The 20,220-nt window shown below is 33.1% G+C and overlaps 1 protein-coding gene across 15 annotated transcripts in view; it reads left to right on the plus strand.

Moving 5' to 3' along the window:
- The window catches only part of PICALM (phosphatidylinositol binding clathrin assembly protein), a 99,821-nt gene that overhangs the window by 48,892 nt on the left and 30,709 nt on the right, over positions 1-20,220 (plus strand). For 10 of the 15 annotated variants that reach the window (XM_019797592.2, XM_019797595.2, XM_019797594.2 and 7 more), the window contains exons 6-13: positions 1,692-1,803; positions 3,744-3,850; positions 6,268-6,309; positions 8,752-8,837; positions 10,853-10,976; positions 11,245-11,381; positions 13,523-13,626; positions 18,979-19,128. In XM_019797592.2, coding sequence (XP_019653151.1) covers positions 1,692-1,803; positions 3,744-3,850; positions 6,268-6,309; positions 8,752-8,837; positions 10,853-10,976; positions 11,245-11,381; positions 13,523-13,626; positions 18,979-19,128 — 862 coding nt within the window. The remainder of the gene's footprint in view (positions 1-1,691; positions 1,804-3,743; positions 3,851-6,267; positions 6,310-8,751; positions 8,838-10,852; positions 10,977-11,244; positions 11,382-13,522; positions 13,627-18,978; positions 19,129-20,220) is intronic. The other 5 variants (XM_019797596.2, XM_011222457.3, XM_011222459.3 and 2 more) reach the window with 1 other exon arrangement.

Genomic DNA, 20,220 nt, shown 5'->3' on the forward strand with positions numbered 1-20,220 from the left:
AGCAAGTCCGCTTTTTCTCTGCTGTATCTCCATTGTCAGGAGTGTGTGGCACATAGAGTGCATGTTCAGTAAACATTCAATGAGTGAATTCTATAGATGCTTCATAGACTAGAAGAGGTTATTGAACTATGGCTTACTGCCTGTTTTTATATGGCTTGTGAGCTAAGAATGATTTTTATATTTTTAAGTGGTTGAAAATAATTTTAAAAGAAGGAATATTTTTGACAGGTGAAAATTATATGAAATTTTGATTCAGTTTCTATAGTAGTAGTTTTATAATACAACCAGGCTCATTGGTTTACATACTATCTATGGATGCTTTTTTGATGTCATAACAGAGTTGAGTGTTGTGACAGAGACCCTATGGCTTTCAAAATCTAAAATACATTCAGGTCCTTTACAAAAAACGTATGCTGATCTCTAGTGTGGAAGACACAGGGGGATTGGTTAACTACGGAGCTTTATTTTGGTTTTCATTAGAGGGTTCAACCACGAAACTTTTTTCACCTGTATTATGAATATTTTTATAACACTGTGTGTTCTTTTCAGTGTCTGTATTGTCCTTCATTGCATGTAACAATTTACCTGATCTTCCTGTTGGCAGAAATTTAGAGTTTTTCTGTTTGTTTATTTTTTTTAATTCAGAAAATGAATGGGGAAAAAAACAGGGGGACATACTAAATATTATTTGTGTGTTAGTGTGTGTTATCTACATATTTATAAACCTCTTTCTATAGGGTTAATTCCTAGAAAAAGAATTTGGTGGATCAAAGGACATAAACATTTAAATTTTTAATAAATATTGCTAACTTACGAAAGGATTAAGCCCAGTCATTTGTCAACAGCTGCCTGTTTTTCTTCATTCTTTTTGCCCTGAGTAATAGCTTGGTTTTGATTATTTTGGTACTTCCTAGTCTGGTGCTGAAGAAAGGATAGTTCTAGTCTAATTTGATTATTTTAATTTACCTCCCAGGGGTGGTCTTTTCAACATGTTATGTGAATCGTCTGTCATTTGCTTTATTATTAGGATTCTCTGCAATGGAAACCTTGTTAGATATTTTGCAAGTATTTACCAGTTTGTTGTTTACTGTTCAGCTTTGTGCTTATGTTTTTCTATATCTAAAAACAACTTAATTGGTTCATCCTTTGATTCATTTCTTGAGATAAAACTAAAGGTATTTCTAGTACTCTTGGTAGACAAATAGGTGCTGGTTGTTTTGTTGCATCATAATTTCAGTAATAATAATCTTTGTGAGGTACTGTGCTGTTTACAATCAGTATATCATTTAATTTTCCCAGTAATCATATGCAATAGAAATATTATCATAGCCATTTTGAAGGTAAGTCTGTTTATTACCGGAAAAAGGTGTATTTTAAAAAAAAAATGTTTCTTCTACCTAGCTTAGCGCCTTGGTGATTGCCAAAAATTTCAGAAGTTAAAGAGTTTTTTTTATTCTTTGTGACTTATTTCTGAATTAAATTGAAAGTTACAGAATTTTTGTTTGCTTGTGCATGTATCTGAACTCTTTGACAGATTTTTGCACTATTTGGATGTAACTCTGTTTGCAAGAAATAAATGTCTTTTTCTCTAATACATCTAAATATTTGAGTTTACTGTATTTTAATTTGAAGGAAGTTTTTGTCATTTAATATGTAAGATTAGCTCATCTTATTTTCTAATTTTTCCCCAGGTTAATAGTAATGAACTTACAAATGGGGTAATAAATGCTGCCTTCATGCTCCTCTTCAAAGATGCCATTAGACTGTTTGCGGCATACAATGAAGGAATTATTAACCTGTTGGGTAAATATTGCTATAGTTTGTTGTTGTTATTTTTTAAGATCTTATGTATTTGCGAGAGAGAGAGAGAGAGAGAGAAAGCACAGCCAGGGGTAGGAACAGAGGGAGAGGGAGAAGCAGACTCCCCACTAAAAAGGGAGCACAGTGCAGGGCTCAATCCCAGGACCCTGGGATCATAACCTGAGCTGAAGGCAGATGCTTAACCAGTTGAACCATCCATGCCCCCCAGTATTGCTGTAGTTAATAACATTTTATTTTTTTATCTTGTGTCCAATTGATAAATATTGTCTGAGTTGTTATTTAGAGCAGCCTAACCACTCATTGGGATATTAATTGATGATAACAGTTTATTTGGAGAAAAGATTTTTTATTTTATTTTATTATTATATTATGTTAGTCACCATACAGTACATCCCCGGATTCCGATGCAAAGTTCGATGCTTCATTTGTTGCGTATAACACCCAAGTGCACCATGCAATACGTGCCCTCCTTACTACCCATCACCGGTCTATCCCATTCCCCCACCCCCTCCCCTCTGAAGTCCTCAGTTTGCTTCTTTGGAGAAAAGATTTTTATGCCTGATTATGTATGTTGAGTGATTAAATACTTATTTTTACAACTAGAATGTTCGGCTGGATGAATTTTGTTTTTTGATCTTTTTTTTTTATTTTATTTTTAGATTTACTTATTTTAGAGAGAGAGCTAGAGTCCGTGCATGCACACACACATGCACATGCAAACGATGGGGAGGGGGTGGGCAGAGGAAGAGGGAGAGAGACAAAGAACCCCCAAGCAGACTTCCCACTGAGTAGGGAGCCCTATGCTGGACTCCATCCCAGGACTCTGAGATCATGACCTGGGCCAAAACCAAGAGCCAGCTGCTCAACCGACTGAACCACCCAGGTACCCCTAGATGAACTTTGTTTTTTAGATATATCTGTGGTTTTTTCCTATCAGTTTTATTATTTTTAAAAATACAAAAATCCCCTTATAATTAAGTTGGACTTTTTTCTCTCCCAGAAGAATCATTCTGCCTCACAATTTACTCCATAAAGAATTTTAATTATAAAATAGATATTTGTTCTAAGCCTAATTTTAAAAGTGATAATTATTTTAAATGCATTAAACATTTTTTAGAATGCGTTTATTTTTGAGGCATTTTAAGAATGTGTGTATTCAGTGTATATAGAATGCAGTTAATTTTGCCTGGAAATGATCATTTTTTTTGTGGGACTTGGATGGAGTAGACAAGTTAACAGTCTCCAAAGAGTACCTAAGTATCAAGTGTCAGATATCAAATGCATTCACTCCATTGTACTTGTTCTCCCCTCCCCATTTAAAACATTTATTTAAGTTTGCTTTTTATAGGCTTATTCACAAACTTATTTAGGAATGCTTTAATTTATGGAGATAGGGAAATTGGGCTTATTTCTTCACAAGTAAAAGATAGAAGGTTTTCTACATAGTTTTGGAAGTCAGTCTAAAACGCTATGATTTGGCATAAATAAGCTCTTTATTGGTGTTCATATCATAAGCTTAAATGAGCTTTCCAAGTGACATTGGACATGGTAAAGTTGCCATCTTAATATGTTATTAGTAAGAATATTTGGAAGTAGAAGTTAGTGCTGTTTTAAATGAAAAGTATAACATATATTAACAAAAAATGCAGATTATTTTCAGGGAATTGTGAGGGAAGAAATACTATAGAACAAACTAGTAATATGGGAGAAGTCAAATGATTTTTCTGTTTTAATAAAATAGCATCTCTTGTTTAATTTGCTTTAAATGTCTAAGCTAATTTAACACTGATAGTTTTCCTATAGGCTGAGTATGTTCTCTGAGACACCTATATGATCTCTTTGGAGCTATTACTTAATCCTTTTCCTTTTTCAGTGTTCTGTTTTGATGTGAATAAAAGCATTTTTACATTTACTTTTGGCAGAAAAATATTTTGATATGAAAAAGAACCAGTGCAAAGAAGGTCTCGACATCTATAAGAAGTTCCTGACTAGGATGACAAGAATCTCAGAGTTTCTCAAAGTTGCAGAGGTAAACTGTCTTAAGTTGACTGTGTCTCTTAACTTGCTTTTTTTGTTAAGTGTAGATTTTAAAGAAATAAGGCATTATCCAAATGAAAGAAACATCTTAAATATAATGAAGCATATATTCAGTCATATCTGTATACTGTATTGAATTCTTTGTTGTGGTATGAATATGATGTGATATTGAATAAGATATATCCTGTATATTTAATTCAGTATTGATTATTGAAAGGTCATCTATTTGTAAATTATTTCTCTGTAAAATCAAGTAGGTGGCACATAATGGTGGCAGAGATTTTTATGATTGGCATTAGTGATGTATTTTAGCATGTATATCCTGTTATGTGGTTGAGAATGTTCAGTGTGAGTGCAAGTCTTTTCCCTCTGTTGAGGCTTGCAGCTAGTGTCGTAGTTCATAGTGTTTTGTATTATCATTGATTATGAAAACCATGAATGTAGGTTATAGGATGATTTTATAAATCTGTTTAAAAAATAATTTTCTGTATTTCTAGGAAAGCATTATACTACTTTACTTAAATTGTTCTTCCTACTTTTTTTTTCATTACTCAGTCTAATATAATAATGGTGAATATAATTAGAAAATTTTCCTCAAAAGAGATTTTTTTCCTATAAGGAAGCACAGAATATTTTAAAACGTTAGTCTAAGCCAACATTTTAATTTTTTAGTGAGCTCATTAGAATGATGAACTTTAAGATGATTCATAATAACATATCTGTATCAATCTATAGAAATTGTTCTTATTAGCCATCCACTGATAACCTCTCCACATTTTCTCCCCATGATACCTAGAAAACATGTATGTTCCCTAGTGTGTTTTTAATTCTGCAGTGGGGTATTAAAAACTTGGGTGCTTATGTCCTGAGTTTGAACCCTGATTTCAGCTATAACCTCTTGGTACAGGTGCTTAATCTTGGCATGCCATGGTTTCCTCCTTTGTAAAAGGAGTTTGCAGTAGTGCTTACCTCACTGGATTGTTGTAAAATTGCTTAGAACAGTATCTGACTTCTAGTTTGTGTCCGAAGACATTTGCTATTATTTTTATTCTCCCCACCTTGAGAAAGCACGTACTGGAATGCAAATGAATGTCAGTAATGGTCTTTTAAGGATATTTAATCTAATAACATATTTTATAGGAATTTTATATTAATATTTATATTTTCTTATGAAAAGAAAGTAATCTATAACCTTCAGTTCAGAATCCAACAGATGTCCTATTTTGAGAACTTTTGCTCTAAGTGATTTTCTTTTCTGTATTGATGTGTACAAAGGATTTTAACAGGTAGCTAAATGGTGTTTGGAACAACATAGTTCATTCATTCTGGCAAATAAAATACTTGAAGGATTTAATTAGTTTAGACAAAAATATTTTACTTTCAAGATGTTTAAACTGTTCAGAACATCTTATTGAAGATTTTATCTTTTGCCAGAAATCATAATAAAAATAATAAAAAGCTAAATAAAACCCTGCTTTAAAAAAATAATTTTCTGGCATTGTCATACAGGCATTATCTTACTTGCACAGAGGTAACTCTCAAAGAGTTTTGTTTGTTTTCCCTTTCTCTAACCTCTACCCATCACCAGTAGAGACGTCTTGCTAGGATAATTTTGGAAGATGACTAGTCTGTAATTGATCAGTTATATCAAAGTAGTTAATCTGGAACTACCAAGTTGTGATTCTAGCTCTGTTACCATAGTGGTATTTCATTCTATAGCAGATGGAATAGGATAGAACAGGACAATGAGACCTTTGAAGAAAATAACTGTATGTTAGCTATTTTATGAAGTCTATTGAGGTTTATATTGGTCTGAAGTATCTCTCAAGGAGAAATCAACGTTTTTTTCCCATTTCTTTTGGGTCAGTCATACACTAAAACAACAGGAAAGTAGTTTATACTATGTTTCCAGTAAATTCTTTAAGTACTTTAATTTGTTGACTTTTCCCTTTAGCCTCTTATGTTTTTTGCATTTGATAGTTGTAGTTATTAACTTAAATTTTAAGCCTTCATTTACCTCCAGTTCTTCTGGTCTGAGATAAAATATACCATCTGCTCCATATGATGTGAGAAATAAAATATTCTTTCATAGGACAGTCTTTGGGCTTACTGATTATGACAGTGTAGCTTAAATAGGTGCTCAGAAGACTTGGAGATGGTCACTTAATAGTCTTAATTGAATTTCCAGCTCTAGTTCTTCTCTTTTTATAACTTTCAGAGCCATTAAAAACATCTAAGCCCTTGGAAATATTGAATGATACCTCTGGAGATTAAATATTCATCTGGTTTTAAAGATGTCTGTCTAGAATATTGTTCATAGTACTAGCCATAAATTTCATTTTGTAAATTTTATTTTTAATACTTCATTATAATTTTGTTTATTAAATACAATGCTTCTGCTTTTTACAGCAAGTTGGAATTGACAGAGGTGATATACCAGACCTTTCACAGGTAAGTATATTGCTATAATATCAATTCACTGTCTGCTATCTTTCACTGTATTGCTAGGTGTGAAGGGTACAAAGATGAATAATATGCAGCTCCTACTGTCAAGGAGATCAGTGTGATTTTTCTTGACAGATTTTAACATGATACATTGCTGGCTGTTGTTTTAACATTATGATCTCTTCATCTCTTATGTTGGTGGAGCTAGCCACTACTATACCATTCCTTTAGTTCAAAGCCCAGTTTTAATTTAGGATTCTGTAGCATAGTAGCTAAATATCTAGACTTTCGGGTCAGATATACCTTAGACCATATGCTGGCTCCTGCTATATATATCAGATATGTGATCTTAGGCAGGATATTTATATTTCACTGTACTGTCTCAGGTTCTTCATTTGTAAAATGGATATAATACTAGTGTCTTCTCATAGACTCAGTAATTACATACAAGGTAGCTAGCATGGTGCCTGTTGTGCTATAACAGCTTTTTAAATGTTAATCACTGTCAGCAACATTCTCATCATCATCTCTGACAAGAGTTCTTGGGAGACTTAGACATTTTGTTGAGATGATAACTCATGTGGCACACATGTGTTCTTAGTTCAACATAGAAGTTAATGTTATAATCTAATATTTTTGGCTTTGTTTTTCTACTGTTTCTTGTACTAAAGTAAGGTCTTGTATGTAGACAGAAAATGCAAAATGAAGGAAATTGTTCAAGTCATAATTGGTAGAGAGATTTAGATTCCTGTAATCCAGTAATTCTTTATCTCAAATCCTAAAGAATATTTGGGGCAAGTAAATGCCACTGATGCATTTGCTTCACTGAAAGAAGAGAGCAATTCCTTTTCAGCTCACTGAAAAGGTTTCCTTTTGAAAATAATTAGCTCTTCATATTAAGATTTGATATATAGCCATTAAAGGCCAGTCTGTTTTTTTAAAACAAAATTGAGCTAAATATGATTTAACTGTAACATTTGTGTTATCAGCACACCGTTTAATATATAGATCAGCTCCATCACCCCAGTTCTCAGGTCCCCTCTGGTCACTCCCTAGTCCTCTCCATAAATCACTGTTTTGATTTCTAATAGCACAATTTTATCAGATCTTAAGTGTAATGTAAATGGAATCAATGCAATATTTTTCTTGTATCTGGCTGCTTTTGCTCATCGTAGTGTTTTGAGCTCTGTCCATGTATTGAGTGTACTATTAATTCATTCCTCTTTATTGCTGAATAGTATTTCATTGTGTGACTTCACAGTTTTGTTTATCGATTTTCCAAATGATGGATTTGGGGATTATTTATAGTTTTTTACTATTGTAAATAAAGCTACTTAAAACATTCTTGGGGGCGCCTGGGTGGCACAAAGCATCTGCCTTCGGCTCAGGGCGTGATCCCGGCGTTATGGGATCGAGCCCCACATCAGGCTCCTCCGCTATGAGCCTGCTTCTTCCTCTCCCACTCCCCCTGCTTGTGTTCCCTCTCTCACTGGCTGTCTCTATCTCTGTCGAATAAATAAATAAAATCTTTAAAACAAACAAACAAACAAACAAAAAACCATTCTTGGACACGTCTTTTCTTGTGGAGATAGGTTTTTATGTCTCTTGGGTAGATAATTAGGAATGGAATTAGGTAGTTAAGCTAGGTGTATATTTAATTTCATAAAAAAAAAATTCAGATCCTTTTTCAAGGTGGATGAATATCGACGAACATTGTATAAGAGTTCCATTTGTTCCATATCTTCACCAGTGTTTGATACTGCTAATCTTTAACTTTAGCCGTTCTAGGGATGCCTGGATGGCTCAGTCATTTGGGCGTCTGCCTTCAGCTTGGGTCATGATCCTGGGGTCCTGGGATCGAGTCCCGCGTTGGGCTTCCTGCTCAACAGGGGGTCTACTTCTCCTCCCTTTGCCCCCCCCCGCTGCTCATGCTCTCTCTGTCTCTCTCAAATTAAATAAAATTTAAAAAAAAACCTTTAGTCATTCTAGTGGGTAAAAATTATATCTCATTGTGATTTTAATTTGCATTTTTTTGATGCTGGTCTGTAGTTTCATTTATCAATAACTATTCAGAAATAATGTTTGCACACTTCCAGTTACTCAGCAAGTATTTATTAATTACAAGGAATGTGCCCAACAATATGTCTAGCTTTTATAAGTATGTTCTTAATTTAAAATTCAAATAAGTTAAATATTAAAAGAATTAATTACTTACAGGAACCTCTTAATGTTTCATGTTTATATAGTCTCAGTTTTTATATTTTTGATTATGTTTATTAATACCCCTTGCTAGGTTGTGCTTATTTTTGGTAGCTAAAACTCCACTGTTATTAGTTCATGAGGAATATACCTATGTGTTTTTGTTACTCTCATATGTTAGATGATACTTAATTTTTTTTGACCAGTGGCCTAATTATCAGGAAAATCTTAATATTTGTACAATTTTAGGCCCCGAGCAGTCTTCTTGACGCTTTGGAACAACATTTAGCTTCCTTGGAAGGAAAGAAAATCAAAGATTCTACAGCTGCAAGCAGGTATGTTATTCTTCGTAGGGCAAAGAACAGGAGTGATGTTTCTGAGAGAGTTGATAAATCCAGCTTGCTTCCCCTTATCTTGAGTAATCTTTCATAAAATGGGCTTAATAGCATCTACTTCATAGAGTTGCTGCCAAGGATTAAATGGGTTAATACATGTAAATTCTTGGAATAGTTCCTGATCTTCAATAGATGTGAGCATCTCTTAAGATAATAACACTGATCACATGGTTTGCTGTTGTATTATAGTGTCAGTGTTTTTCTCAAAGGTGATAGTGCATTGGGGCACCTGGCTGGCTCAGTCAGAAGAGCATGCGACTCTTAATCTTGGGGGTTGTGAGTTCAGTCCTCACATGGGATGTAGAGATCACTTAAAATAAAACTTGAAAAAAGTAATAAATTTAAAAAATAAATAAATAAAACTTTTTTTTAAAGAAGGTGATAATGCGTTGATTTGTATGGTATCTTGTAATTATAAGATGCTTCTTTACAAATTTGATTAACCCCCACTATAGGCCAGTGAAATGTATGTAGTAGTTAATTCTGGGACTCAAACCTATGATGTCTGACATCAAATTTCATCATATTTCTCTAATGCCAATTCATGTAGTTGATTATTGACATTTAATCAGTCTGTTGGGCTTTGAGCTGATTTCCAAGACTAAAACCAGTTAACCTACCAAATTGAAAATAGCACAGGTCATCTCATATTGACTGTGTAATGTGAGTTTTGTGTTGGGTAGTGACTTGAGTAATTCTCATATTTTTTAATGATGATTATCTCTTAATAGCTTGAAAAAAATCTTGTGTAAAATATTTATAATGAGAACCTTCCTTCTCTTTAGACTTTTTGATTGTTTCAGAACTATTTTTTTTTTGTGGCAACAAAATTTAAGTAATTTTTAAAGGAAAATGTTACTACTGGATTTTAGTATTTTTCATTCAAATTTGTTCTTTGAATTTTCTGGTAGGTCTTTAGAAGCATAAGCCAAATTATATGGCTCACTTATTTGAGAAAGCAATGAAAAATATACCCAAGTAGTTCAGGTATATTTATTTAACTTCATACTTTTTCATCATAAAATTTGCTGGGTTTCTTGCATTTCTATCACAACTATATTATTCCTCCCTTGTCTTCTAAGTTGTATCTTTATAAGTTGCTTTTACATAAAATTTGAATAGTTTTGCCACTTCTATGCTTAGAGTAGAAATTAATGATGTTTGGTGTGTTATAAAAGGAAAATGAGTAAAGGTCACTGAGGAGTAGTTCTTCAGGTTAGAACTCTTTATTACGTGTGTTTATGTTGCTTAGAATTGACACTCGGGAATTTAATGTTGTTGGGGTTTATGGTATGGATAAGGTTTTGAATATATAAGGGAAGGGAAGTGACTTGCTGTGAATCTGCCAGCTAGAGATGATGCATTGTGCATGTGTGATATGTTTGAAAAGGAAATTCTAGGTTGGCAAAAGACTAGCAGATAGGAGGTGCCAGGTGGACTGATGACTGAAATAAAATTGATCTTCCTTTGAAGGAACCTGTGGTCCTCTGAGAACATCATCTTTGTGTATTATTATAAGGGAAACATCTAGACACACATTATTTTTCAGGTACTCATATTTTAGTGTTCCTGTAGAAGTATTGCCAAAACCTAGGCTATCAATTAGCAGAGTAATTTCCTATGAGAAACTCAATACGTTTTATCCATCAGGCTTTTCCTGGGATCATATGAGCTCTTTCCTAATTGCATTGGTTCCCTCCCTTGGAACTTGGAAGAAGCAGTGTCCCTTGATGTTATTGTGAACCCTTTCCAAAGTCTAACAATTTAAAAAGCAGTGAATGTTTGTATAAATTAGCTAATTGCTAATAATCCTATGGGTAGAGTATTTCATCTGAAGTACTGATTTTTCTCCATAAGGTAAGTTCATAATTGTAGTGCTTATCCATGGCCATGTTGCCAGACCATTTCATAACTAGGTTGAAAAAAGTTAAATTACCTTTGTCCAATTACTTTAGGGCAACAACACTTTCCAACGCAGTCTCTTCCCTGGCAAGTACTGGCCTGTCTCTAACCAAAGTGGATGAAAGGGAAAAGCAGGCAGCATTAGAGGAAGAACAGGCTCGCTTAAAAGCTTTAAAGGTAGGTGTTTGCATTCTCTGTATTGGGAAAAACAAGTGCAGGTGTTCATCAGGTAATTGGGACCTCTAAATAGACTAACAGTATTTCATGTATAGTTATCCAAATGGGGTGAAACTCAGTAGTTCGGTTTTTCATCCTGACATTGAATGGCTGATGAAACACGGAATACCTTTCTGCTGTCAGAACAAAATTATAAAATACTTTATTTCCGAGGCCTTAAAACAAATCTGTTTTCTGGATTTCTTATGCTAGTTCCTTTTCTCAATAGGAACAGCGCCTAAAAGAACTTGCAAAGAAACCTCATACCTCTTTAACAACTGCAGCCTCTCCTGTGTCCACCTCAGCAGGGGGTATAATGACTGCACCAGCCATTGACATCTTTTCTACCCCTAGTTCTTCTAACAGGTAGGTGGAGGAGATAAAGATTACCTTTGAATACTTAGCTCTTAAAGACAGATTTCTCATAGAAATGTTACAGAACTTCTCAGATTTAGTTTAATTTATGGTTTTGTAGTCATAAATTCATACAAAGGAGGTGATAATAGATGGTGATAGTGGTATAATTAAGAGTTTATATTTTGCATATTTAGGATATGAAAGATGGCTGAATTACAGATTTTTACTAATTGGAATGTAATGGGTTATCTCTGGGCAGATGTTTCACTTATGGATGTGGATATGTAATCTGTTTCACAGTATTCTTTCATTGGATATTAAATGTCTTTCATGTCTGTTCCCAGGTGTTAAACTCAGTGATTTGGAACAAAGTAAGAGTTTAGTTGCCAGGTTTCTGTGGCATTGAAGCCTACCAGACCAACTTCAGTAATCTTGTTGCATAATTAAAGCCACTTAACAATGGAAATTAATATTATCAGGAAAATTAGGATAATTGACTTTTTTAAATTTTGTCCTATCTTTTTTACCTCAGAGTGGTTTAAAGTTTAAGTTTGGAAGTCAGATTCTGATTTGAATCCTGGCTCTGTTATTTCTTTTTTTTTTTTTTTTAACCTGTTTCCAAATAAGATACATGATATGGTACAGGTCAGTGGTTCTCAATCTTAGTAAGCATCAGAATCACCTGGAGAGTTTCTGAAGCCACAGATTTTTGAGTCTCACCCCCAGAATTTCTGATTCAGTAGGTATGGGGCGAGGCCCAAGATTTTTCATTTCTAGCAGACTCCCAGGTGGCTAGCATAGGATTTAGCACAATGCTTAATTAGCACATGGCAAATGCTCTGCAGAGAGAGAGAGAGAGAGAGAGAGGGTTGTCTTTGATTTTGTTGTTGTTGCTGTTTATTTTATTAACTCATTCTTAAAAGGTCTTCCCTCCCACCTACTGAGTCCTATCATAGCTCAGTGTAACTTTTACTCTTGCTGCCTCTTCCCTGAAGTCTTAAAAGATGCTTATTGAATTTAGTTTTTTCTTTCAGCTTTAACAATTATTTTTTTCTTGTTTGTTTTTGTTTGTTTGTTTGTTTTTATGCTGCCTTTTTAGAATCCATGATAAATAACATTGAACCCTTGAAGTGTCCCCACTTGGGGACCTTGGAAAAAAGTCTGTCTTAGGAGAGAGAACTGGAAAGGATGTTGAATGTTTGAGAATTAAACTATTAGATAAAGAACTAATTTGGCCATGTTTTATTTCACTTAATACACTCAAGGTTTTTACCTTTTTAATTGTAATTGAGGGCAAATCTTACAGCCTGTTATAGAATGCTTATTGCCTATTATGGTTTTTTTCCTTAAGGCACTAAATGCATTTGTATTTTTACTTACCTATCAAAACTATGTTTTACGTCTAAAAGATGTTTTGTTTTTGAGTAAGTTAAAAATGATCTGTGCTATAGTACACACAGTGCTTCAATTCATAGAAACTCTGGGATCTTTTTTTGAGTTGTTATGCCTTAATCACACAAAAGTCTTACATATTGTGTAGGTTCCCCTGGAGTTGTGTAATAGGGGGACTCTTTTTGTAAGTGTACATCATATACGCATGTATAATTTCTTCCTGTATTGTTGGTATATTTGGATATTGAAGCAATAGAAGTGAGGTTAACAGGTATTTTATTTTGCTAAGTGTATTAGTATTACAAATGTAATTGAAGTTCTTTGAGGATTAAAAGTAAGAAAACAAATTTCCTTAGAAAAATTAAAATTGCCAGGATGTTTCTTATTTCAGAATCATGTTGTTTAGGTTCATTTCAGTAAGGAAATCAGTATTTTCCGGGGGGAGTCACTGATCCTTTCCAGAAGGGCTATAATTATTTGAATCCTATCTAAACTTAAAATATGGTACTTGAGTGTTTTTTTCCAAATCTCCTTAGAAGTATACTGTTATAAATAAAAATATGCTATTATATATATATATATATAAAGGATATGCAACTGTTATCTTGCTGAAACTGTCCCCCCTTTTGAGGTTTACATTATTGGGGCGTTTTTCTCACTTTTAATGTTTTTATTTATTGGGCGAGAGAGAAGGCGTGGCTGATACAGCAACGTTTACCTATAAATAAGTAAATCATCTTTTCAAAATATTTTCCTAGCACATCAAAGCTACCAAATGATCTGCTTGATTTGCAGCAGCCAACTTTTCACCCACCTGTACTTCCTATGTCAACTGCTTCTCAGGTAGCAAGTACATGGGGAGGTAAGCATTAATTCTGCTTTATATGTTGTATAGGCCACTTGCCTTGCCATTCTGTAGTGTTTCACTTAATTTGTGTAGTTTTTGGTTACACTTGATATGTGAGAACTTGAAAAATATTACAATGGCATTAAGGTCAGTTTGTTCCTTGAAGATGTTTTCATGTATTTGTAAATGTGATTTTAGAATTTCTGTTCAATTAAATTATGAAATGAAGTTTTAATGAAGGTGAAGAAGGACCCAGTATATGTTGAAGTATGAACTCATTCTTTCAGTGTTGAATTATCTATTCCATAATCAGAAAATGCCTAAGGGTTATTTTGTTTTTGGTGTAGGAAAAAAAGTGACTTAAGAAGAAAGAAAACTCCTGTCATATGATAAGGTTCTAATAAAACTCACATGGTGTTACCAAACAGTGAACTATGTTCTGACTGGAAATGTCATGACAATCTTTATGCTACTTGTATTTAAAACTTGTATTTACTTCAAACCTATAAGATTGTGGTATTCAGAGAATTTTCCCCTAATAACAACAGAAATGTTCGCTGCCCCGGAGTAGTTATTAATCTTAGGGTGACTTTATCATGATCATTGACCTGGCATCTTCGAAGGATTGAACCTAGTCCATGTCAATTTTTAAGCAGTTTTGCTTAGACATATAGTATGTTTTCAAATTATTTCATTTGGTTGGTTCTAGTGCTTCTGTTTGTTTGTATGTATGTAAGTATTATTTTACAAACACTCAAACATTATTTGGGAGTAAAAGGGGAGATATTCTGAGCAAGGATACTGTCTACAGAATAGAGAATGGCAGGCTACCTTGAAGGTTTTATTGGCTCACACGTAAAATCTGAATTGATCAGCATACCTCTCATAGCAAGATAAATTAATTGTTCTAGAGAATTTTTATGTTAATATGAATTAGACTTTGTTTCATCTATACTTTAATGATTTGGGTTTTAAGAACTTTTTTCCTTATTTTAATGGTTCTGAAGTCTCTAGTGTATAGAGTGCAGTCTCTGTGAAGGCAGGAGTTTTTAAGTATTTTGTTCAGTGCTATATTATCATTGCCTAGGACACTTTTTTTTTTTTTAAGATTTATTTATTTGAGAGACAGAGCGACAGAGAGCATGAGCAGGGGGAGAGGCAGATGGATAGGGAGAGGCAGACTTCCCCACTGAGCAGGGAGCCCGATGCAGGGCTCTATCCCAGGACCCTGTGATCATGACCTGAGCCAAAGGCAGCCGCTTAACCAACTGAGCCACCCAGGCGCCCCTATGTAGGACACTTTCTGATTTTTAATAAGTTTGTTGAATGAGTGGATGTTTTCTTTTTTTCTGGACAGGTTATTTCTGGTTCAAGATTTGGCAGGGAACAGGAATAGTGAAACACTAAAACACTAGATTTCTTATGATATAGTGAAACACAAACACTAGACTAATCTTGTGAGCAATGACTTTATTAAAAAAAAATTTTAGAAGATTAGTTTAATTTAGCTAAATCTTAAGATCTCAGAGTTGTTTTCTAAAACCGGTAAGCTAGTTTAAAGTCAATAAATATTTTAGAATTATTTATCTAAATGAAATGTAGACAGTAAATTAAGGTTAAGAAAGTAATTTTTTAAGATCCTAATGATAGTCCTAATTTTAGAATTTTTAATCTGACAAAGTTTACGTGCTTATTTTCTGCTCATTGTGAATTGTTTTAGAAGTTTAGTAGAATTGACATGACCATGTAAGCAGTTTTAGCTTGCTTCCCCGCCCTTTAAAAAAAAAAAAAGCTCAAGTAGTTGTTTTTCTAAAGTTAAGGCTGAAGTTGTTTTTCTAAATAGATGAGAAATTTTACAAAAGTCTTAGAACTAAGAAATTGAACTGTGAAGTTGTATTGTTTGGATACCATATATAGTTAATTCTGATAATAACAAGTTAAAGTTTCGGCTTGGGATTATTGAACTCATATGAAGGCAGATAGACTATTACTGTGGGAGAATAATTTTCAAGTAATTTCAGCCTGTAAGAGTTGTTTAATGCCTGTTAGAAGAAATCATTTCATAGCAGTCTGTGGGTGAATATATGTTGGAATATACTTAATCATGTTTTGTTTTTCTGTTTTAGGTTATTTTGCTCTTGGTACTATTTCCATCAAAATTTCTTTCATATTTTAACATTAGGTTTGCTATGTACAAGTGAGACCGTTAAAAGTATTAAAAATACAAATCAAGTACAGTGGGAACAGAGGCTATAGCAATTGACCATTATTTTTCCAAAAGCTTATCATTATATATGAGGAAAGGACAGTGATGTTTACTATGAACCTCTAAACCTAAGAATTAAATCTTGTCTTGACTTTCGTATAAAGATGTTTGGTTTCTGAGCTGGTGATAATTTCAGAGTTTTGACTTTTGCATAATTAGATAGCTGAAGAGTGTTTTTAGTCAAGAACTTTGAATACTTCCTAAATCAGCCAGTATATTTTTATATCCAGGACATTCAGATTAAGATTTTTTACTTTATTTTTGAAATTAAAGTTAGACTGAGATAAATAAATAAAAAGTTTTGATCCTAACAATAATGTGTAAAAGTTTTTTGAAATTTACTATTTACCTAAACATTGGAAATAATGTAATGTTTTACATCATGCTGCTTTTATAGCATGTGGCAAACCAGAGGTATGATTTTTTGATAATCCTAGAATCTTATTCTATGTTTGTCTTGTTTTCATATGCTAAAATGGTTTTTAATAGCAGAGTTGGTATTTTTAAAAACAGATTTGGTATTAATTTGGTTCGTGTCGTAAGCACGACAGAGATGCTGTGTATTCCCAGTCACAGATAAGTTAGTGATGTTGAATTAAAGGGAAGTAAGTTTTGAATGTTTATATAAAAGGCATTTAAGATTCCACCTAAAAATGAACATGAAAGAGAGAACACAAGCTCTTCTGTTCCCCTCATTGCATTATTAATGAGACTTTGATTTTTCAAGAAATGGTCTGGAGTCTGAACAAGCACTTGGTGTTGAATACTAATATGTGCGGAGATTTAAGTTTATATCACCTTTAAAACTTTGTGTTATAGCCAGTCTAAAAATGAACAATATTATCAGCTCAGTACACTGATGTGTATCTTAAGCTAGAATTCAAAATTTAATTCAGGCAAAAAAGAATTATCCATTCTAAAGTTTAATTTGCTTTACTCTCAGCTGGCATATAACACACAATGCTTTATGAAAAACTCATTTGTGTCAATGTAGGTATCTAGTATTTAGGACCTTAACATAATAAATTTTTGGATAATTGCTCTTTGACTATTGTAACATTAAATTAAACTTTCAAGTGAATAATGATAAAAATAATGGAAAAAAAATTTTTTTTAAAAGTTTAAGGAAGTTAGAGTAGTTGCCAGTCTCGGGAATAAAGTTTAAGTTGGGATAGCTGGAATGTTTTTTTTTATCTTAATGAATTTGTTTTTATTATTGATAGTATAGTATCCACTAACAAATTAACATCATCTAGGTTATTTAATATTTTGTAAAGTAGATTAAGAACTGTTTTTCTTATTGTCTAATCTACCTAAATACAGATGCTCTTGCATGTTTCTGCATATTCTTTTCTAGGATGTTTCATATAATAGAAAATGATTGATAATAAGTACTTAGGTAAAACGTAATCATTCATCAGAGCAGCAGATAACTAACGACTTCTCCCAAACATGTCTTTTCTCATAAACTAATAGATCTGTAATAGAAAAATGTGTTTTTTCAAATTACTTCTCTCATGGCTTCTTTTGCATGGAAAACTAGAGATGTTTTGGGTGTATATATGATGTACTTTAAAACTTCATGCCACTATTCAGTATTTTAAAATAGTACCTCCAATGAATTGATCAACTCTCAACAAAGCATGTCCTTCTTTACACACAAAGGAGTTGGAGTGGTCATCATTACAGTTTCATTTCAGTACAGAAAACCTTCTTCTTGTATCTATTTTCTACTTCTTATTTTTCAATTACTTTTTTGGATTCTTTTTCCCCATTGTTCCATTTATTGAGGAGTGGAAGTATGGGAAAGGTGTTAAACATGTTCATTTTAGTTTGAATATTGTTGTCAGTGAATTTTGATACTAATTTGTAGGACTTTATTTTTGGGTGTGAATCGATGTTCCATAGGAATGCTTAATTCCTAGAAAAGGTCCTGTGTGATAGAAAAATTAAAGTTTTTTAAACTTTAATCTTTTTAAAAAAGATTCTGTATGAGCCAATGACCTCAATATTTTCTTGATATTTTCCTTTTTTAAATAGTTGTAGGGTTTGTGACGCACCTGCTTTGAATTTATTGACTTTAGGGGAAAGTGTGTTGTAGTGAATGAACTGGTGTTTTTTGTGTTATTATTTTATCATGCAGTCTTTGAGTAAAGTACAGTGCTTAATACTATATTGTTAAGTGAGCATCACAAACTAGACTAGGCAAGAACAGGCTGCTGGTTAAAAGTATAGAACATAGAGGTTAGGAGTGTTTTTGCTGCTAATGATGAATGGCTTTCAGTCATTAGAATGATGATTATCTTGAATGAGGTATAGGTACAGTAAATATCTGATTCTAAAATAACTGTAGAGGTAGGATTTGATAATACACATTCGGTACCATCCTAATATGGAATGGTACTTTTATTATTCCTTTAGCAAATCATTTAAAGCCTTAATGATTTGGCTTTACAATTCTTAATTGGACCTTCAGAGTGGTTCCAAGTCTACTAAATGGCCACTAGTCTTTGTCTCTGTTCTTAATTTTTCTAAAATTCCTTTCCTGATTCTAAGTCATTAGACCTTTTCTTCATCTTTATTTTTTTTATTTCCTACCTCTGAACCTATATAAGACTTACCCCCCCCCATTGTTAGAAATAGTCCTTAACCCCTGATTCTCTTTGTTTTTTGAAATTTTACTTATTTCACACACATATTGGTTGTTTATATCTGTTACTTGAATAAACATAGCTATGCCATGAAAGCCAGTACATTCCCACGTAGGGTGGGGAACATGGTCCAGGGTGGGCGGCTCTTTTATAGAGGTATTTTGGTTATTCTCTTTTTTACCTTACTTTTGGCTTCCTGATGTTGGAGAGCAGATCTGTCCTTAGTATGCTACAGATGTTAATTGGACACATAAAAGTTTGAGGATTCATTTTAAAAGATGTTAAAGGTAGTTCTTCCATCTTGATGATGATGATTAGGTATTTTGCACTTAAGATTAATTAAAACAATAATATAGCTGCTACTTTTCACTTTGCATCTTTTGACTAATTACAATACTAATTAATTTACTTCCTTTCTTCATTTTGCTGTAATGCACTTGGACTGCACAGATCCTTTCTCTGCTACTGTAGATGCTGTTGATGATGCCATTCCAAGCTTAAATCCTTTCCTCACAAAAAGTAGTGGTGATGTTCACCTTCCCATTTCTTCAGATGTATCCACTTTTACTACTAGGACACCTACTCATGAAATGTTTGTTGGTAAAGTACCATTTAACCTTTCTTTCCAATTAATGTTTATACTGCCTAAGTATTTTTTACATATTCATTAATTATTTTTAAGGCACTGCAATAATTATTTTGGATTTTAATATCAAATTTTAAAATAAACTAAATAGCAGTAATGTAGTGACATTTTTAAATTAGCATCCCTAATTTTATTTAATCCAAGTTTTTAGGAAAGAAAATTTCCTTTGAAGTTGTGGTTGGTTTTTTTATTTTTATTTTTTTATTTTATTTTATTATTATTTTTTTTTAGTGTTTTGGTCTCTATTGCATTATAGTGTGATAATCAAGCTGTCTAACATCATTTGCCACATTTTCCCCCCACCTTTTGTTTAGTAATTCAGAGAGTTTGTTATAGGTTAACATCTCTTAAATTTATTGACATGTATGTGCTTATATATTTCCCTCTGTGTTTGAGAGAGGGGGTGGTTATCACTCTCAGTAGCTATCTTCATTTTTTTTTTAACTGTGAATAGTAAAATTTTAGATTGTCTCAAATCCGTACATACCCTCTGTCCCATTTTTAAGGGTTTCACTTTGTTGTTAGCCTGGAGATAAATGACACGTAGGAAATGAAAACTCAACTAAATCGCCTTTAGTTGTGGCATAAAAATCTTTAAAAAGGTAAAATTTCACTTCACAGTTATACAAGGAAATTTAAGTTTTTGCATATATACTAACCTGAATTTAACATTTTTGAATCTGCTGAAAAGCTGCTAAATAGCACCCCTTAAAACTGCTGGTAAAACTGCTTTTATTCAGTTCAGAGAAACAGCTTTTAAGGTGATGCAAATTTAAATCTTTGTTAAAGTAGCATGCAGAGAGTCATATGTGTACCCTAAATAGATCATGTGGCCACATTCTGAACATTGTGTTCGATACATCTGAGGGGGCGGAAGAGAGGTGACTTCTTAGAAAAAAGTAGTTGGAGATTTGAGAAAGTTCCAAGGCAGGTGCTGTCGTTATATGTAACTAGTCTCATAGCTCCAAATTGTAATAATTAATTGCAGGCATTCCTTCATGTCATTGTAACACATTACAAATTAAATAAAAAGTGGTTGAAACTAA

Source organism: Ailuropoda melanoleuca, chromosome 8 (genome assembly GCF_002007445.2).
Source record: "Ailuropoda melanoleuca isolate Jingjing chromosome 8, ASM200744v2, whole genome shotgun sequence".
In the NCBI taxonomy this organism is placed as follows: Eukaryota; Metazoa; Chordata; class Mammalia; order Carnivora; family Ursidae; genus Ailuropoda; species Ailuropoda melanoleuca.